This window comes from Fundulus heteroclitus, unplaced genomic scaffold (genome assembly GCF_011125445.2).
Source record: "Fundulus heteroclitus isolate FHET01 unplaced genomic scaffold, MU-UCD_Fhet_4.1 scaffold_70, whole genome shotgun sequence".
Lineage (NCBI taxonomy): Eukaryota > Metazoa > Chordata > Actinopteri > Cyprinodontiformes > Fundulidae > Fundulus > Fundulus heteroclitus.
Genome location: NW_023397143.1, coordinates 883,345 through 902,440, shown reverse-complemented (window position 1 = coordinate 902,440; position 19,096 = coordinate 883,345). Strand labels below are relative to the sequence as shown.

Sequence of the window (19,096 nt, the reverse complement as noted above, 5' to 3'; positions counted from 1 at the left end):
CTCCTTGGTCTCGTCTTTGAAACCATTCCTGAGTCAATAAGTAACATTCCCCTTCTTTGCTGTATTACAGTAAATGTACTTTACCTGATTCTGCACAAATTTGAACCGTGACCGAGGAGACCAGTTTAGTTTGAACTTTAAGCCCCGCCCCCAACAGTTTTTTGCCCCGATGAGAAACCCTCAACATACACGAGACTAAACGCGCTTCAGACTCGCGCACAATCCTCTGGAGTAAACCAGGCATCATCGAGGGACTTTTCTTCATTTTCTTTGACACAAATGGCTACGTCACGGATAAATGATAATTTCTTATGCGAATGGTCAACATTGACATGCTATTTAGCAACAGCTCCACACCTCCTTGTGCCACTTGGCAGAGAAGTGCCGTCCCGGGTTGTCCCCATTTTGCTGCTTATTTCTACTAAGAAAAGCCTGGACTTGCTCAATCACACAATCAATTTGTCAATTGTTATATAAAATGATTTAACTAATGATATATTGTATAAAAAGCATTTTTCTTAACCAGACAAAAATAAATTCAGGTATAGTCCCTGTGATAAAAATTCTAACCGTCTTCAGTTGTCTGTAGTTGTTGCTTGCACAATCCTTTCGACATGAATAAAGACTTTTTTTTTTTGGTGAGGGCCTTTGCAAACTGTAAACTAGTATAAACTTTCTTACTCGCTTTTTTTCCATATAAAGTTCAGGCAAAAATATCTCATACCTCTGTCGGATTTAGCTTTGAAATCAGTTCCATTTAACCAAGAAGTTGGTTTCAACAATCAAACGAGGCCTGCAACTTACAAAAGATGACAAATAATATAAAATATCCATTTTGAAAATATCTGCTTTCATTTATATTTTAATAAAAAACTGCAGGTGAAATCTCTCTCTCTATATATATGGCATCATACGGCTGATCAGCTATTTGTGTGTTTCTACTTTATCTTTGATAATCTCAAACTGTTTGATGTTGGAAGTGGATTAGATGTTGTGGTTTAGAATATTTATTTAAAAAAAAAGCCTAAAATCACTTTTTAAAAAATTAGACAATCCAGTATATGAAATGTACTTAAAAGCACAATAAAGGCAAAGATGTTGGAAAATCCCCTCGGGTCAGAGGGACTGTTAAATATACAATACCTTTGACCCCTTTTTGGCTCCATAGACTGTTATGAATGTACCAGTGTGTTGATGCAGCGCTTTGGGATGGCTGAATGCTCCAGGCCACTGGATTCAGGCTTTGGCTGGTTTTTCTCTAGTAGGCCTACCCATAATGTTTACATTTATGCAGGCGACTGTCCACTGTCGCTATGCACTCTTTCAGGAGGAGTAAAAGCTGGGAATGAACGACTCGATGCAATCTGCTGGGTTTCTTTAGATAGAACAATTTTTAAACGATCTATAATTTGATTGAACTGACTTTGTAAAGTGCCTTGAGATGACATGTGTTGTGAATTGGTGCTATAGAAATAAAACTGAATTGAATCAAATTCAGCTTGATGTGTATTTTTAATGTGCTGTTTCAGGTGATTGATTCAATTAAGTGCAGAACCATCTTCATCCATTACATTAATGCTGTTGAAAGATGGGTATGCTGTCATAAACGTTTGATAAGGAAAGGTCCATCATAGCTCTGTATTCAGGAACAATGTTCCTGAATAGCAGAGTTTAGAGATAGGTGAGGATCCTCTGTTTGGTTTTGATGTCACTTTTTGTTCAGATGTAAAAAAAACAAAACACTGTGTTCGTCATGCTAGTTTGCCAACATGATTATTAAAGGTGTAGGAGCAGGAAAGGTGTTTTTATATGTAATACTACTAGATATTAGTAATTGACGTCTTCAATTGTGCTCAGCTGACGTCTCTTTTTTTATGCTGATGCACCTGCACATATAATCTATGATGGCCTCAAAGCCTCTCAAGTGGAACACAATAACGCTGAATAATGCTGATTGCTGGAGTTGCCCTGTGTAGTGAGGTTCCTTCACCAGTAGAGGGTGCTGGTGTCTCAACTGTCTGTTATGTCTCTGTGTAGAAGCCTACATACTGCAAATCACTTAAATTGAAGTAATCTATACTTGCTAAGGTTTAGTTTTATTTACGGAGAGTACTATTCCACTTTCTGACATCTAACTGCAAACATTTTAACTAAAATTCTTGTTTTTTATTGCCGCATTTTATTACATAACCATTTTAATCTGGTGAATATCCTCAAATGTGGTAAACTATTAAAACTACTATATTTTAAGTTAACTAAATACATTGTAATTTAGCAGATTTTTTGTTCAGAGAAACTAAAACATTATTTTTGTTTTGTTAGGATTGAGTTCAGGTTTGGGGATAAGGTAAAACAAGTTATTTGCGTGTAACTGTTGTTTTTTCTTTCATATTTATTCCCAGGTTTTATTTTAAACTGCATTGATAATCTTCTCTCAGATGTGGTTTATTCCCTAATATTCTCAAGCCTCAAAATTTCTCATAAAGATAATACCCCACATGAGATATGTTTTGGGTTACTTTTGAATATGTCATGGAGTGAGTTTGCCTAAAGTGCAGCGGCGAGGTGACAGAGCCATGGTGAGATGAATAATTTAACAAAAGACACAAGGTAAACAAAGTTGTTGAGAAAGAACGAGGTGTAATGCAAAGAATCCAGCAAGGAGGAAACAAACCAGGAACTTAAATACAACTGGGAAATAATCAACTGGATGGAAATCAGGTGAGTAATAATCAACAGAATACCAAACAGCTGGGGGAAAGGGACTAAAAAGCCACAAAACAGAGAATCTACAGTAAATTAGAACAAGAACACAAACAGCTGTGGATCCTGACAGAATAAATCCTGACAAAAACCCAGCAAGCAAGACCGTCCCACTATTAGAATGCCATAACTCCAATTAAAGCAGTGTATTTCCTGCTGTTAAAAAACATTTAAAGGCTACTTTCCTGTTTAGCATCTTAAGAGTGCAGCCTATTAGAGTAAGACAAGGGTCTATGTAAGACAGTCTGGCTTCCTCCGTTAAATGTCCTCACAAAAGCACTGTGCGAGTATTCAAACACCACTCAGGAAGGTTTTGAGTTTTAGACCGTCTTCCTCAAAAGGGTGTACAGGGAACTGACTATGTCAGATGATCAGTAGTCTAATTGGTAAATAATAACATCACATAAGCCATAATTTAAAGATTCATATTCACCCAGAGCTCTGAAGTGATCTTATTCAGCCACACTGTTTTTTTTTTTTTGGTTAAGTCTGCGTTTCTTATCAACTTCATCACTATGCCTGCTCCTGAAAAACCAGTTTGTCTTTGTTTCTTGTCCTATTCTCCTCATGCATATGGCCACTCCCTGCAGTGCATGGTAGCAGAAGGACACGTGATTGAAAAAGCAAGATTGCATCAAATCAAGAGTTTTGTTTTTGATTTCAGCCAAAGTTGGGGTCAGTTTACCATACGGGTTATGAAATGTCATTTAGGATGTACGGTGAAGGTTATCAAAAATCAAAATAAGTTTAAACACGCTAGCTAAGTTTTTCTTACAGGTTTCAGACCTGTAAGACTTACAGCAAAAAACTTTGTGTGATGACTTTGCACATCATCCTCCTTCCCCATACTTTTGGGATTGGGTAATTCAGAGTGAGTCCCAAAACCCACCAATGGTTTCCCCCCTTGGAAAGCTCTCATGTAAGGCACTGTTGAGAGGAGAGAGCCTGCTGTGGTGGACTACCCAAGATGCCAAAGAAATCAGAGAACTTCGGCAGACTCCCTTTTACTTGGACTTTATTTTAGCTTGACTTTTAGAGGTTTTAAGTCAGGGGTGGCCAACTCCAGTCCTCGAGAGCCAGTGTCCTGAAACTTTTAGAGGTTTCCCTGGCCCCACACACCTGAATCAAATAGCACAATTAGCTCCTCAGTATGCAGTCAGGTTCTTCATAGTCCTGCTAAATAACTGATTATTTGACTCAGGCGTGTCAGACCAGGGACACAGATTCTTTTCTAATCTTCTTAATCTACCAAAAAGGTTATTTCTGTGTATTTTATGTTTACTGATACCCAGTTACACACAGAAAACACCTGTTTATTCCATTGGTGTGTTAGTGTGTTTGATTTTGTTCATCTAACTTTCTCACATGCATACAGTGTAATGGCACCCTGCTCATGAATGAAGGCTCAAAAGTTACGCTCTTACCGAGTAATTTTTTCAACAGTTTGTCTTTAGACCAGTGATTCCCAACCCTGGTCCTCAGGGACTCCTGTCCTGCATGTTCCACATGTCTGTCCCAGCTCATCTGATTCAAACAATTTTATGACCTCTTCTGCTTGCTGTTAAGTGCTGCAGAAGCCTCTTAATTGGCCATTCATTTGAGTCAGGTGTGTGTCAGCAAGCCTAACCCTAACCCTAGCCACATGAGCTACTTTTAGGAAATGCCTAACTGATACAGTGAATTGTGAAAGCTTTCCACTCCCTTTAAAGAGGCTACGTAGTTCCCATTTAGCAGCTCTGCATCTTACAAGAATTTGACAATGAGCATGAAATTATTGTTCTTAGCACTGATGTTATACAATTTAATAAATAGACAAACAATTCCACCAATATGGTTGACAGAGCTTTGTGGTTTTTGAGGGTGGATCTACCATGGCATAGGTTAGCCAGAATGTTCATCCATCCATCCATCCATCCATTTTCTAACAAGTCTATTCCTTGTGGGGTCGCGGGGGGTGCTGGTGCCTTTCTCCAGCTGTCAATCGGTGAGAGGCGGGGTACACCCTGGACAGGTCGGCAGTCTATCGCAGTCAGAATGTTCAACAAATAGCTAAACCTTCATTTTAAAATGAATCAAAACAAACAGTAAATGGACTGAACTAATAGAACCCTTTTCCAGTTACACTGACCGCTCAAAGTGCTGTACACTAGAGCCACATTCACCCAATCGCACTCACTAACGTGCACACATTCATACACCAATATGCAGATCGATAGGCAACTTGGAGTTAAGTGCCTTGCCCAGGGGCACATCGGCATGTGACAGAGGCAAACCGAAATCAAATCCACAACCTTCCGATTAAAAGTCTACTCAACCCATCGAGCCACAGTGGCCTTTTCATGGCTCGTTAGTCATATTTAGTAAAACTGTTGAGCTGATAATTGTCGTTTGATTCATGGCCAAGAAAGACAAAATGTTCTATCTGATAAAAAAAGCCTCCTTAAAAGTCTTACGATGACTGACTAATTTTTAGGCACAACACAATCAGCCCAATCACTACTTGACTGATAATCTTATCGGATATAAAGTCCTTTGCAGCTGCTGGACTGCTAAAGGTGGACTAAAAAAATTCCACTGAAGAACGTGAGCACTGCCAAGGCAGTAATAATAAAACCTTCAACAACGCCATCCTGGTATCATTTAATAAGTGTACATTAACCAGAGAGTCACTTATAAAAACAAGATAATGCCTTGTATCTTATTCCAAGAGACATAAAATGTCATTTTGACATAAAAATGAAGCAAGTATGCATTTATTTTTTTCCGGATAAAAGTTCTTTTTGTTTTTGTTTTTTAACTTAAGTTACTATTACCTAGGCAGAAATTTTAGTGCAAAACAGACAGAGAAAATGTATTTTAAATTTTTGCTTACAAATGATTTTAGACCTCTAGGTGGAGGCAAAAAGAGCGTTTGAGTGCTTCGAGTAATTCCTAACCCTCTTTCCCTGAGATAGCTTTATTCATTAACACCTAAAACAACACGCAGTTAGGTTGTAAGCATGGATGTAAGAAGTTATCACACTCATGGACTTGAAACACACATAATGAGGAAACCCAGCTGAAGCTGATGAATGAGGTAGCACACCCACCCATACTGAGGGAATTTTACAACCATCTTGTTTGTCCTTCACTAGTTAAATATTACAAGCTTTTTCTAGATATTATGTTTTTTTTTTGTCTTGTTGTTCCTTTTTCACAATGACTTAATGCAGCCTTAGGCAAAAAAATACAACAATTGTATGTAAACTTATGAAAATAAAGAAGTGTTTATGTTTTTTTGTCATCAGAGATAAGGCACTGTAGTTAGAAAGAATTACCATCAGGTGTACGTGTGCAATATTACAATACAAATCTTGATTTTAAACAAAATCCTAAATTTTCACTTGCATTATTTTATGCGTAACCTTCATGTGAAGATAAAAAGAAGCAAAACTGAAGACACAGTTATGAGCTGTTCTCAACAACAGCACTACTCTCTTTTTTACATAAACAACAAAATGACACACAAACAAGAATGTGTTCAGTTCATCCAGGAATATCTACAAATGTGATACGCGGAAGTGAGAACAAATGTGTGAGTATTTAGGCCTCCTAACAAGTTTGATGCGTTAATATGTTACTCTGTGGTTTACTGGTTTACTTCAGGCGAAACATACCAGGAAAAGTTCACTTATATGGTAAAGGCTTGGAGAAAAATATAGTTTGTGTCCTGTGTGAGATCAAATTGCACAGGAGGAATAATAAAGTACCGTTAGGAGATTGCAGTATACTATTCCCGGGGTTAAGTGCTAATGGTTTGGTCATATTTTAAATCCATACAAAACCTTGAGGCTTAAATATAAATTACAGTATCCAGGATTGCTTAATCTTGATGGGGTTTGTCTAACCGAAGTATCCATGAAAGAACACAGCCACGCACAGGAGAATAATGGCGTTCGCATTGACAATGTTCCTCCAGAGAGGCTTCTCTGATGTATCTGTGAGCTGCCTCTTCAGCTCTGCCTCCTCCTCTTTGCTCAGTTTCGGGGCTTTCTTTTGCTCCAGTCCACAGAAGCACATTAATGCTTTCTTGCAGAAGCCCGGTTCCTTCTCATCTTCTGGAAAAAAGACAAAGACATTTTTGTTTCAAAATAAATTGAGAAAAAGAAAACCATCTGCCAATGAAAACACATCTTTGAAACTACTTGAAGCTTTAAATACATTATTTATGATTATACATGTATGGTAGAAAAATTACCAAAATATGAAATGTGAACTCTGTCTGTGTTCTGAATACCTTCTACTTCCAGTTCGTTGCTGTCGTCATCATCAACCCAGTCATCCGGTTCAATGTCCACTCTTTCCTCTGTACGGTTCCTCAGACTCCAGCACAATCGGTACAGCTGGCAAAATGACAGTAAATATTATTGTGTGAGGAAAATTGCTCAGTTCGGGAAAATCAAAGCACAATTTTTTCATTTTATTGGTTTTAAGTAAACAAAGTAAATAAAGTCTCTGCTCGCTTTGTCCAATTTATAACAGGCCCCAATATTGTAACAGATTTTCACCTACAGTACCCATGAAAAAAGTATTGGATCCCTCTCAGATTTCATCTGATTTTGCTTTTAGTCAGATTTAAATGACTTAATTTAATAAAAACAAATGCAGCTTTCAAATTAGGACTTTTTTAAAGGGGACATCATGCAAGATCCAACATTTTTTAAGCCCTAACATACTTTTTGTTGTGTTCTTGGAAGGGCAGAAAATTTGAATTTAGTCTTTCCAGGTATTGCATGGATGTCTTTATATTCTTCATATTTTCCAAGCCGATCAGTTTTCCCTATTTTCTATGGTTCGATTGTTCATCTCGCCGTCCCCCTTACCTGACTCCGCCAGATAGATTTGCTCTGCATATCCATCTGGAAACCTTCCGTTGAAGTAATTTTGGGAAGGGGCGAAAATACTGGTTAGCTGATTGGCCTATGTTGGTGATAGACGGGCCAAATAAACCAATCAGATTCGTCGTCGCTCATAACAGAGCGACGACGAAAACACAACCACAAGCCAAGCTACTCCTGCTGCTGCAGGTAAAGGCTCGTTAGCTCAGCAAAGAAATACTCTGTAATTCCGATAAAACTTGCTCGATAGCCACGCTAACGCTAGTCTCATCGGCTGAAGCCGCCATGTTCTTTAGACTGAACTGTCGCTCCTCGTTGCGTCACACCTCAACCCGCCTCAAAGCCAACGCTGATTGGACGTTCGTTTGGTGAACGGCTCCAAATTTTCTTTAACGGAGGGTAGCCAGACTGATCTGCGAGTGAAACCTTGAAAGCTCGCGAGATCAGGATGGTCTCACGAGGCTACCGTCCCCCAGCATACTACAAAAATGGCAAAACGAGGTGAAGTGGAACACTCTGGGGCTCAGTCTGAAAACTCAATGGACTCCTTAGCCAAAGCCGTAGTGCGCCAGTGCGCCAAGTGTTGTCTGAATAGTGCAGTCAATAAGGAGGTAGGTGGGGGAAAATAGCCTGTATGCTCCCTCCTGCGATGTCCCTTAGGTATCCCACAATTCTTTGCGTCATCATGCATCAGCACAGTCCTCTAAACGAAAATGTCCAGAGAGCCAAGAGCACGCATTTGACGTCCAAGTTAAAGGCTGTCCGGATTCGGCACAGCAGTCCAAAGCTCCTTTCCTCCCCACGATAGAGTTATTTCTGTTGACCTCATGAAAGGTCAAGGAACAGGAGCTAGGAGCTATAATTAAGGGTATTTGGATGGAGCCCTGGACCTGGAGGAGTGCAGGGTGTGAAGTGTCTCCTTTATAGACACAACACCAAAATGAGTTGCTCTCAGACACACCTCAGAACAGGGGTAAAGCATCGCAGTTCCACTTTATATAGACAACTGAATCATTTCAGTGGGAAATGATTCAGTTGTCAGCTTTAAACTTGTGCAGGAACCTCTTGTTCCATGTCTATTGAATAGCGGTTGCAATGGGGAGTCTTCCTGAGAACAATAATTGATTTGAAAAGTTAAAGATTAAGCTAGCCTTATCTCACAGATGTCACCTACATGCTTGTCGTCGATAGGCTTGGTGATTAGGGAGACTCCGACTATGATGATGCAAGAGATGACAAACAGAATCATCCCAAAGTAGAGGTAGTGCACTCCACAGATGATGGTTGGACAGTTACTAGGCTCAACGCAGCTTCCTGTCCCGTAGATAAACTCTGTAATCATCCTGGACAGTCCTATTACCAGTCCAATTGTGAGTCCATAAAAGGCACCCTGATGAAAAATGAAAGAAGGAAGTTAACATGGAAATGCTCTGTTAAAATCACAAACTAGTTCCTGAGATTTGATTTAAAGGAACAATAAGTAATAATGACACCTAGTGGTTAAAACGCATACACAAGGCCTTTCGCGGACACCTGCCATTTTCTCAACGGTCCATTATTGCACTGAATTTTTACTTACACAGGACAGGTATAAGATGTACTTTGTTCTATTTCTGGTCCACCTCTCTTACTTGCTTTCATATTTACAGGCTGCTGCTCTTTTACCAAGATAAAATATCAAATGCTGCACTCTGTTTTGGGGTCCCTGGGAACTCTCATATGATTGGCTCAGGAACCAGGAAGTAAAAACGGGCTACACTCTAAACCGGAGTAGTTCTGGACCATGCCTCTGGGTTTGAAAGGAGAAAAACTGGACTAAGACATTGTTGATGGAGAGGACTTCCATGTTGAGCACTTCCAGGATGTAATGTTACTTCCATCCCGAGTGACAATGAGAATGATTTATTTTGATTTTACAGTAAATATCTTACTTATAGCTCCTTTGCATCAAAACAGCTCTGTTATCTGGGAATGACATGCTGCAGCATTACATTTGACTTGACACAGAAGCTAAAACAAGATAAACAACTCGCTGTCGAAAGATAACCAAGATCCTCCTTCAATGCAACACTTCCAAATGATGTTATGTTTTCATTGGGTAATCTGACAGAAACTAAAACCAACTTTTGCTAACCATACAGCAGAGTCGTGTGCTTGGAAATGACTGTGTCAACAAAGTATGTTTGCATGGTTTTTGATCAGCTAAGAGCGTCACTAAAGGAGTCGTGGTGTGGATTCACCACCTTGCAACTCAAATAGCTGAATGAAATAATATCCATAAGGTCTATAGTGTGTTACTTGATGGCCATTTTGAAAAAAACAGCCACTTTGTTTTAAATTTTTAACAAAATGCAAGAAGAGCCTTGAGACCACTGATAACCACTGTCATCAGACAAACTGTGGTTGCAGTAAATCCTTGAACATGTTTTTTTTTGTTTCATGGTTTAGTTTGGCTTTTTTTCTTTCTTTTTTTTTTTTTTTGCTCTAGGCCAAAATGACATGCATCAGGAAATATAATACTATGATGTGACCCAGGTGGTTGAGCTTACTAATACCCATCCGCAATTTTTTTCAAAAAAATCCACAAACCCATCCGCATCCGCAATTTTAGAACAACAAGGAAAAGCTTCTGTATTTCAATTAAAGGTGTAAAGTTATGGAATAAGTTACATGGCGATTTAAAACAAAGCAATAGTTTAACACAATTCAAAAGAAAGTACAAAGAGGTAATTTTCAATAGATACACACATGGGGACAGAAAGCAATAAGGTGTGTATTGAAGATAATAACTTGGTGTAAGGGTTTAGAAAGATAAACTAGCATAAAATGGGAAAATGTATAGGTAAATATTAGTAACTGTTACTTCTAACTGCCACTTTGATTTTGATTTTTTTTTTTATGACAGTAGGACTCTAAAGTCTCAAGTGTTTAGGGGTAGGAGTTTATAAGTTCTCACTTCTTCCTACCCCATTTTGAGCATGATATGTTAACTGAAACAAAATAATCTGTATTTTCTCTTCTTTCTTATGCACTTCTTGTTACTGTGCACTATTTTATTTTTATATTTGTATCATGTTCGAATAAATTTCATTTCATTTCATTTCATTTCATTTCATCCTTTCCATCACCCGAGAGAGATTTCCTCGGTAAGTTGGAAAGTGCGGTCCTGCAATAGTTGGAACGCATTTTTGGTCTTCTCTCCTAAAGTTTGGGTCCACTAGCCAGGCCTACAACACCACAGGCACTGCCTTTGTCCTCCAAGCACAATTAAAGAGGTGTATCAACCATGACACATCCACAATGTGGAGAGCCTTCAGCTTCTCGGGACAAATCTCCTACACCTACACCTCATCATATTTTTAACCGTTAACACCATTAACACTTTTTAACAACCTCAGCCACCTTTGTAATGGTGATAGACTCCTCTTCTCCAGTGTCCTAAAATTCAACAGCAACTCTGAACTGAAATTAAACTCACCGATTCATTAACTCTTTTGCAAAAGATGGCCAGCATGAAGACAGCAGCCACAGGTGGAGTGAGATAGCTGGTGATTGACTGGATGTAGTCAAAGAGCTGACCACTCTGGGCCGACTGCACCACAGGGATCCAGGCTATGCTCACACCAATCAGGAACACAATAAACACCCTGCAAAGTCAAAGTAAACAGAGAGTCACTGCAAAGTCAGGAATGCAAACAATAATCATGTTAAACACAAAGTAAAACAGTTTTACCTGCCAGCAATCATCAGTTCCCTCTCTTTGGCACGAGGACGGATCTTAGTATAGATGTCCATGGTGAAGAGAGTACTGGCACTGTTAAATATTGAGGTAAGCGAGCTCATTAGAGAGGCCAGCATCACCGACAGCATCAAACCCCTCAGACCTAAAGAGACACAGATAAAAGTGAAGGAAAACATAAAGAAGGAAATATTTGGATTCAGACTGTAAGACAGTATTGTTAATCCACTCACCGTTGGGCATAAGATCCACGACCAGTTTGGGATAGGCAATGTTGGTGCATCCCACACTAGCTCCACAGTATTTTTGACATTCTTCCGGGTCCACACATGCTACCACATCTGAGTTAAATGATTTAAGAAATTGTTTTATAGGGATCTGGTGCAAGTTACCCCCCCCCCCCCCCCTCCCCCCCAGTCCTTACAAGACAAAAGATTTGAAATACGCACCAGCATACAAGATCCTGCTTATCATCCCAGGAAAAACCATGAGAAACATGGGCAACAGCTTCAGGTAGCCACACAAAATACAACCTCCTTTAACATGAGAGAGATTCTTGGCTGAGAGGCAGCGCTGGACAATGACCTGCAGAAAGAAAATTGCTCATTGAAATATATAATTGTAATCAATCGTGGCGAATATGCCTGTAAATGAATAACCACTGCGGTGAATGCAACATTTAGTGAGCAGATAAAGGACAATTTCATATTGATGTTTTGAATTTGACGCAAATTGTGCTTTTGAGATTAATCGTTCGAATTGAGCCACAAATTAACGACAATGTTGGAAAAACAAAAGCTACATGCATAAATGAGTGACTCATATCGATATTAGGCTAATGTCATTAGATGCACTGGGTATTTCTTATCTATTGATAAGAAAAAAAACAGCACAGCAGATGTGGCTATTGACAGTATTTATGTTGCAAAATAGGCCCTCTTACCTTGAGATTAGAAACGTTTGCCAGAGCTTTTAATGCACACTACATGGTGACATAACATAACAACACCCACTATGACTACTAGCCCAACCATCAAAACATGTATTTGTAATGATTTCCAAGAATGTGTCTACTTTTAAATAGTTGGCACAACGTGACCATATTGACAGTGGGTTTAAATCTGTTTCATATTTACAGTCGGATCAAAGTAAAAACAGGACCCCAGTATTTGTGAACTGACAAATTTGTGTCCAGGCAACTGTAGGTTTTAAGAAATCACACGAGGTTAGCAAAATATTTGTGAAGTAATTGCAGTTCAGATCATGGATCATGATTCTACTCCAAAGGGCTGTTATATGACATGGCTCTTCACTATCAGCTGGCAACCTTAGAGCGCTTCAGTGATTCTGTCCAAAACAGGCGAGATAAAAAGAACGTGAATGCGTGTACGGTTATGTAAAAATCAACTGGATGGATTTATGGCCATACACTGTTTCTAGTATGTAGTAAAACCTGTTACTGAGTCAGTGGAAGTATCCGCACAGTCAAAGGTGGCGATCGTATGTTTTACTGACCTGATCTGTGCACCAGTACCAGGTGGCCTGAATGGTGAGTCCAAACACCAGGCCTGGCCAAGGTAAGTCTCCAGTTATCGGATCCCTGAAAATGTGGAAGGCGTCGGACCGAGGCTGGTAGCACTCGGCGCTGATGTTACCGGTGATTGAGGGAATTGCGTTCATGTAGCCTTCCTGGAACTTTTCGTAGCCCCCCACTTCATTAAAAGCTGCAGATGAATGGGGTTAGATTGAGGCTTGCACTTCATTATGAGGTAAAAAAAATGATGAATAGGGATTATTGTTTATTACCAAAACCCATGAGAATGAAGGATCCAATAACCATGATGATAGTCTGTAAGGTGTCTGTGTATATCACTGCAGCCAATCCACCTGAGATAAAATATGATGTTAGCAATCTGTAAAGTTTTATTCAATCAACATCATAGAGCGTAACATATCTACTGAAGAGGATAACTTTATCTTGTTTTTACGTAATTGTTCTTTTACCGCTTGTATTGTAAAAGTTATAATTCAGTGTTCTGTGTATTACTGCAGAGCGGCAACTGAGGGCTATTTAAGGCTTATCAAAGTCCGAGTGCAGTTAACCAGAAACACACCACAGATAAACAGCCCAGCAAAGGAGGAGCTTTCTCGTTACGTGTGTTTCTAGATTTCTGCGATACCTGCGGCCTTGAGCAGACTTTACTCTCGCACAGGGTGTCATTTACATAGATAAGACTCCTTTGTTGGCAGAATTTATGAAGAAAGTGTTGGTCTCTAAAAAGGAAGCACATTTTCTCCTGACGACAGACCTGTGACAGTGTACAGCGCAGTAATCGCCAGTAGTGCGATAACAGCAACGTAGATATTCAGCCCAAGAGCCTGCTGGATGAAAATGGCACCAGAGAACATGTCGGCCTGGGGAGAGACAGGAAAAATAATTAAATCAAATTTTTTGCATCTATTGTTGAATGGCAAAGATTATAGGAAACAAACTTACCGAGATCTTTGTGAAGACGTAAAGGAAGAGGGAGAGCACAGAGAGATAGATGCGAATTCGTTGTCCTCCGAACCTCTTTTTCAGGTACTCAGGCATGGTGACCACCTAGACAAATGTAATGATACTTGGCTTTTTCAAAGCACAACTACATAATGGATGCTTTTTTTAAACAGATATATGAGTCTAGTTTACCCCGGCTTTGATGTAGATTGGCACAAAGAGCCATCCTAGAATGACGACAACAATAAGAGCCTGGAACATACAAAAATACCAAAAGCATGAAATTAACCGATATAATATTAAGCATAAAGAAACAACTTTTTTTCTTTCAGCTTCTGCAAACCTAAAGGTGAGTAAAATGAGCTCATATCAGAGATGTCTTCCATATTTGTGAAACTACCAAAAAAATAATACTCACATTCCATTCAAAACCACCAATGGCTAATCCAGCAGCCGCAGCGGTACCGGCGATCCCTACAAAGTGGCCGCTGCCGATGTTGCTGGCAAAGAGTGATGCACCGATCTGTAAAAAAAACATAAAATTGTTTTTTTCAAGAAGGTAGGCAATGGCAGTTCATAATTACCGGATGATTTGCTTTGCTAAAAAGCACTTTTAAAACAAACTTGGGACATAAATCCCATTTTCCTATGAAGGAATTATGCTTAATTGTGTAACTGAGTTTACTGGTCATGCAATCCATGCAGTCTTTTGTAAGGAGTCAAAAATGTTATAGATAAGATTTGTTAATTAGACAAAGATTATTTTTTTCCTTTCAAGGTCTTATGTTTGGATGGGTACAATCCAGTACAATCCAGTTTACATACGGGTTCATCTCAATAAATCAGAATTGAAAAACATTTTTAAAAAAGGAAAAAAAGGCCAACAGGGATCTTAAGAAAGCAATTTTTCAGTCAATTCATCTGGGAATGGTTATAAAACCCATTTCTAATCAATATGTGTGCCACTGCTGTTGTTGCTGGATGGCAAACGCGTTTGTTTTTTTCAGGGCAAAATGGAATAGAAATTGTCAAAACCTACGAGCAAAATGGTAAATGCTAACTGAGGCCTATGATGGATCAATTATACAAAATAACAGAACTCTGGCTCGTTATGAGGAGTTTACTGGAGAATACTTAATGCTCAGACACACGTGCAGTGCTTGGGTCTGCAAAGCAGCTGCACAACTGGAACCATGAGACTTCTGTAAAAAAGGGACAGATTGAACCAAATGTTTCCTCGCTTAACCGTGTGGTCACATTCCTGAAAACATGGCCAAACTAAACAGTGCTGTGAACGAGGTTGTGCTGTAGATTCTTATCTAATTCTGAGTATATTATTAACGTCACATGAAAGGAAACAATCCCCCCATTTATAAGATATGATGAGGTGTACCTTTTAAATAATATTGCCATAGTTTTAAACAGGTGCATTTTAAGTAAATTAGAGTACAATCAAAAAGTTGACTGTTTTCTGTAATCCACTTAAAAACCCTAAAACTTACTGATTAGTATATAGATTTATTTCATGCAGAGTTATGTAATCTTCATTAATTTGATGATTATGGCTTAGAGTAAATGGAAACCTAAACTTCAGTTGCTAACAGAAGTGCAATATTATAAAAGACCAATAAAACTATTCTTTAAACAATTACAAATGTTATTAGCCAAGCTATGATCTATAGTCTATATGTCTGCAGTCTTCTGAAAGACTGCAGACCTCACAGTTGTCCAGCACACAGTCGCTGACACCATCCACAAGGGGAGTAAGCCACAAACTGCTCATTGCTAAAGAAGCTGGCTATTCTTAGAGTTGTGTCAAAGCGTATTGTTGGAAAACTGACTGGAAGGGAAAAGGAGAGGTAGAAAGGTGCGCATGCAACAGTAATAACTCCAGCCTGAGAGGACCGATGACCAGAGCACATTCAATAGTTGGGAGGAGATTTATAAGATGTGGACCACGGTCAGAGTTAGCACCTTAAAACGCAGCAATAATCAGGATATAAGATACGACTTTTGCATTCCTTGTGTAAAGCCACTCCCTGACCAGCCGTCAGTAGTTTCTTGCTTGGGCCATGGAGAAAAAAGAGCGATCTGTTACTCAGCAGCACAAAGTCCTCTTCTGAGATCAAAGTCAACTTAAGACATCACGCATAAACCCCAGGATGTGAAGGAAGAGAGGAGAAGCACAGAATCCAAGTAGCTTGAGGTCCAGTTTGAAATTTCTGCATTCAATGTCGACTTTGGGTGCCATGTCATCAGCTGGTGTTGGTTTAATGTGTTTTATTTAATCCAAAGTCAGTTCAAGAAAATGTTTGACCAAGTTATGTTTCCTTCAGCTAACAAGCTTTGTGGAGATGCTGATTTCCTTGTCCTGCAGGATTGATGCATGCCCAAACGGGCAAAGGTACAAAAAGCTGCAAAGACCATGGTGTTACTATGCTTGACTGGCGTGCAAACTAAGCGGGACCCCCTAGTGGAACTATGGGGTACTGTCCAGATACATTTAGAGTCTCCAGGCCCAAAGAGGCACATGAGATGAAGACCAATATTAAAGGAACCTGGGCTTCCTTAACATCTCAGTAGTGCCACAAGGCAAATCTCCTTCTCCTGTGCTGCTTTGTTGCAGTAAGTCATGCAAAAGGAGCCCAGACCAAGTATCAGATGGTAATGTTTTAGGCCTTTGTTAATGTATTTATTTTCCACCACAACTGTAGCGGTAGTCGCATCTATTGTGTATATGCAAGGTTGGTGCAAAAATAGCTACATCTTAGCAGGTACAACATTTTTCTCATTCTGTGGTAAATTACCCACCGGCCACCACACCATACTCCTCCCTGCGAGGAAGAAGCCACCCACAGTGGACCGATTGGTCCGGACCATAGCCTGCAACAAAGACAAGGGAACATCTCAGCAAAACATGACAAAGTTAACTCTATATTAGAGACTGCGTTTCAGCTACCGCACAATCAGCTGCACTAAACCCAGGAACAATTGCAGTTTTCTAAATGCAAAAATAGTTTGAGACGAACTGTTTGTGCACCAAGCTGCTGATTAGAGACATAAAGATACAAAGAGTGCAGAATATCAGGACACTCCTTCATGGTTGAAAAAAGGTGCTAAATTTCTGTTTGTTTTACCTAAAGCAGGCCAAACATATATATATATATATTTTTTTAAAAAATTACATTTATTTTTTGTTCAAATTTGCTTAAACAATTTACTACAGCTCATGTCTATACAATTGTAGATGAATTACAGAAAAAGGCTGACGGGTTGCAACACTCACCCATACTCCCACAGCCAAGACAACCAAAAAGTAAATGACAATAACGGAGATGTCGGCGGCATTGTTGAGGACCACCGTGGGGGATACGTTTTCTGTGTTTCCTGAGGTGCGAGAGAATCCAAAATAATCCCAGGCCATTTTGAACAGAGTGGGAGTGCAGGACAGCAAGGCTTGAGGAGTTGGTCCACTGTGACTGAAACACATGCACAGCACTTACCTTTATATCTTCTGCGCTCGCGTGTGGGACAGAAAGAGGGAGGGAGGAGGGCTGGTCAACAGTGTAGGTGGAAAAGGTAAGGGGGATGTATGCAAGAAAAGACCTTTACTCGTAGGCTGATTATTTATGAATATTAATGCAGCAAAAACAAAAAAAAAAAGTGTGTAAACTGTCCTGCTGGCACTGATGGTTAATCATCAATCTTTAAGGTAAGTAAAGCCACTGTTGTTCCAGTAACTGTTTTGTATTTAGCTTTTCCCTCGTTTAGTTAGTCAGTCTTGCACATGTATGGTTATTGTATCATTGTTCTTTTTCTTTTACATTAAACATCATTCACAATATAAATCATGCAGATGTTGTCAACCTTATATGAACTTTGCTGACTAAAACAATCCACGCGGAGTAGGAAGTAAGGAATTATGGCCTTTCACTCCATAAAATCGAATACCTACAGTGGGGCAAAAAGTATGTAGTCAGCCACTGATTGTGCAAGTTCTCCTACTTAGAAAGATGTGAGAGGTCTGTAATTTTTTAGCATTGGCACATTTTTAACTATGAGAGACAAAATCAGGGGGGAAAAAACAGGAAATCGTATTGTTGGAGTTTTAAAGAATTTCTTCGTAAATTATGGTGGAAAATAAGTATTTTGTTATTCTACTCAATACTTTGTAGCATAGGTCAAGCGTTTCCTGTAAGTCTTCACCAGGTTTGCAAACACTGTAGCTGGTATTTTGGCCCATTCCTCCATGAAGATCTTTTCTAGAGTAGTGACTTTCAGCTCCCTCCACAAATTATCTATCGGGTTGAGGTTGGAGACTGGCTAGGCCACTCCAGGACCTTGAAATGCTTTTTACGGAGCCACTCCTTCGTTGCCCGTTTGTTTGGGATTATCGTCATGCTGGAAGACCCAGCCACGTTTCATCTTCAATGCTCTCACTGATGGAAGGACGTTTTGGTTTAAATTCTCACAACACATGGCCCTGTTCATTCCTCCCTTAACACGGATCAGTTGTCCCGTCCCCTTTGCAGAAAAACAGCCCTAAAACATGTTGTTTTCACCCCCATGCTTCACGGTTCTTCTCCCAAACACGACGAGTTGAGTTTGTGCCAAAAGGTTCTAATTTGGTTTCATCTGACCACATGATACTCTCCCAATCCTCTTCTGGATCATCCATATGCTAACATCAAATGGGCCTGGACATGTAGCGCTTAAACAGGGGGACACGCCTGGCCTGGCAGGTCCCTCTCGGCATTGTGTGTTAATGATGGTAGCCTTCGTTACTGTTAGAAATACGCCGTATGAGTCGAATGTAGAAATGGGATGAACGAGTCGAACATCAGTCCTGGGAGTGGCATGCACATCTAGACAGTCTGGGACACAAGATCATCAGATGGCACCCAGGTGGTGACACATTATTTTACTGACGACTTATTAGGAAGCGTTCAGTCCTTGCATGGGCGTGTACCTAGACTTCTTTATAATTCTTTAGAAATGATCAGTCGGGGCTCTTGCCACATTCATTGCCGTTGCGTCATGTTCAATCAAGAGCCCGTCAGCGCTGATGTGTCTGTAAACCATTCCTCTGCCTTTTAGATTAAATATGGTAAAATATAGTTACAGTTTGAAGAGTCTTTTTATTACTACAGAAGTCTACAATGCAAACACCACATTATCAGATAAAAGAACCAGGGGAGGCTGAGAAGAGGGCATACATGA

General features: G+C 39.7%; 1 protein-coding gene across 1 annotated transcript; it reads right to left on the bottom strand.

The window, feature by feature from the left end:
- Positions 1–5,389: 5,389 nt before the first annotated feature.
- LOC105935844 (sodium/glucose cotransporter 1) lies at positions 5,390–17,345 on the bottom strand. Its single transcript, XM_012876433.3, has 15 exons — positions 17,163–17,345; positions 16,688–16,759; positions 14,295–14,399; positions 14,069–14,128; positions 13,877–13,981; positions 13,689–13,794; positions 13,186–13,266; positions 12,895–13,103; positions 11,829–11,964; positions 11,613–11,720; positions 11,374–11,524; positions 11,119–11,287; positions 8,815–9,030; positions 7,040–7,145; positions 5,390–6,860 (listed from the first exon to the last, which is right to left on the bottom strand). Exons 1-15 carry the CDS (start codon positions 17,298–17,300, stop codon positions 6,646–6,648), a joined length of 1,977 nt encoding a protein of 658 aa, XP_012731887.2. The 5' UTR covers positions 17,301–17,345; the 3' UTR covers positions 5,390–6,645.
- Positions 17,346–19,096: the final 1,751 nt, after the last annotated feature.

What these genes read in the sequence shown, in the direction of transcription:
- LOC105935844 (XM_012876433.3), bottom strand. Translation starts at nt 17,300, where the DNA reads ATGGCCTGGGATTATTTTGGATTCTCTCGCACCTCAGGAAACACAGAA. An exon ending in TTGGTGGTTTTGAATGGAAT is followed by an intron (nt 14,129 to 14,294) that starts GTGAGTATTATT and finishes TGTATGTTCCAG; the next exon opens with GCTCTTATTGTTGTCGTCAT. An exon ending in CTTCATTCTCATGGGTTTTG is followed by an intron (nt 13,104 to 13,185) that starts GTAATAAACAAT and finishes ATTCATCTGCAG; the next exon opens with CTTTTAATGAAGTGGGGGGC.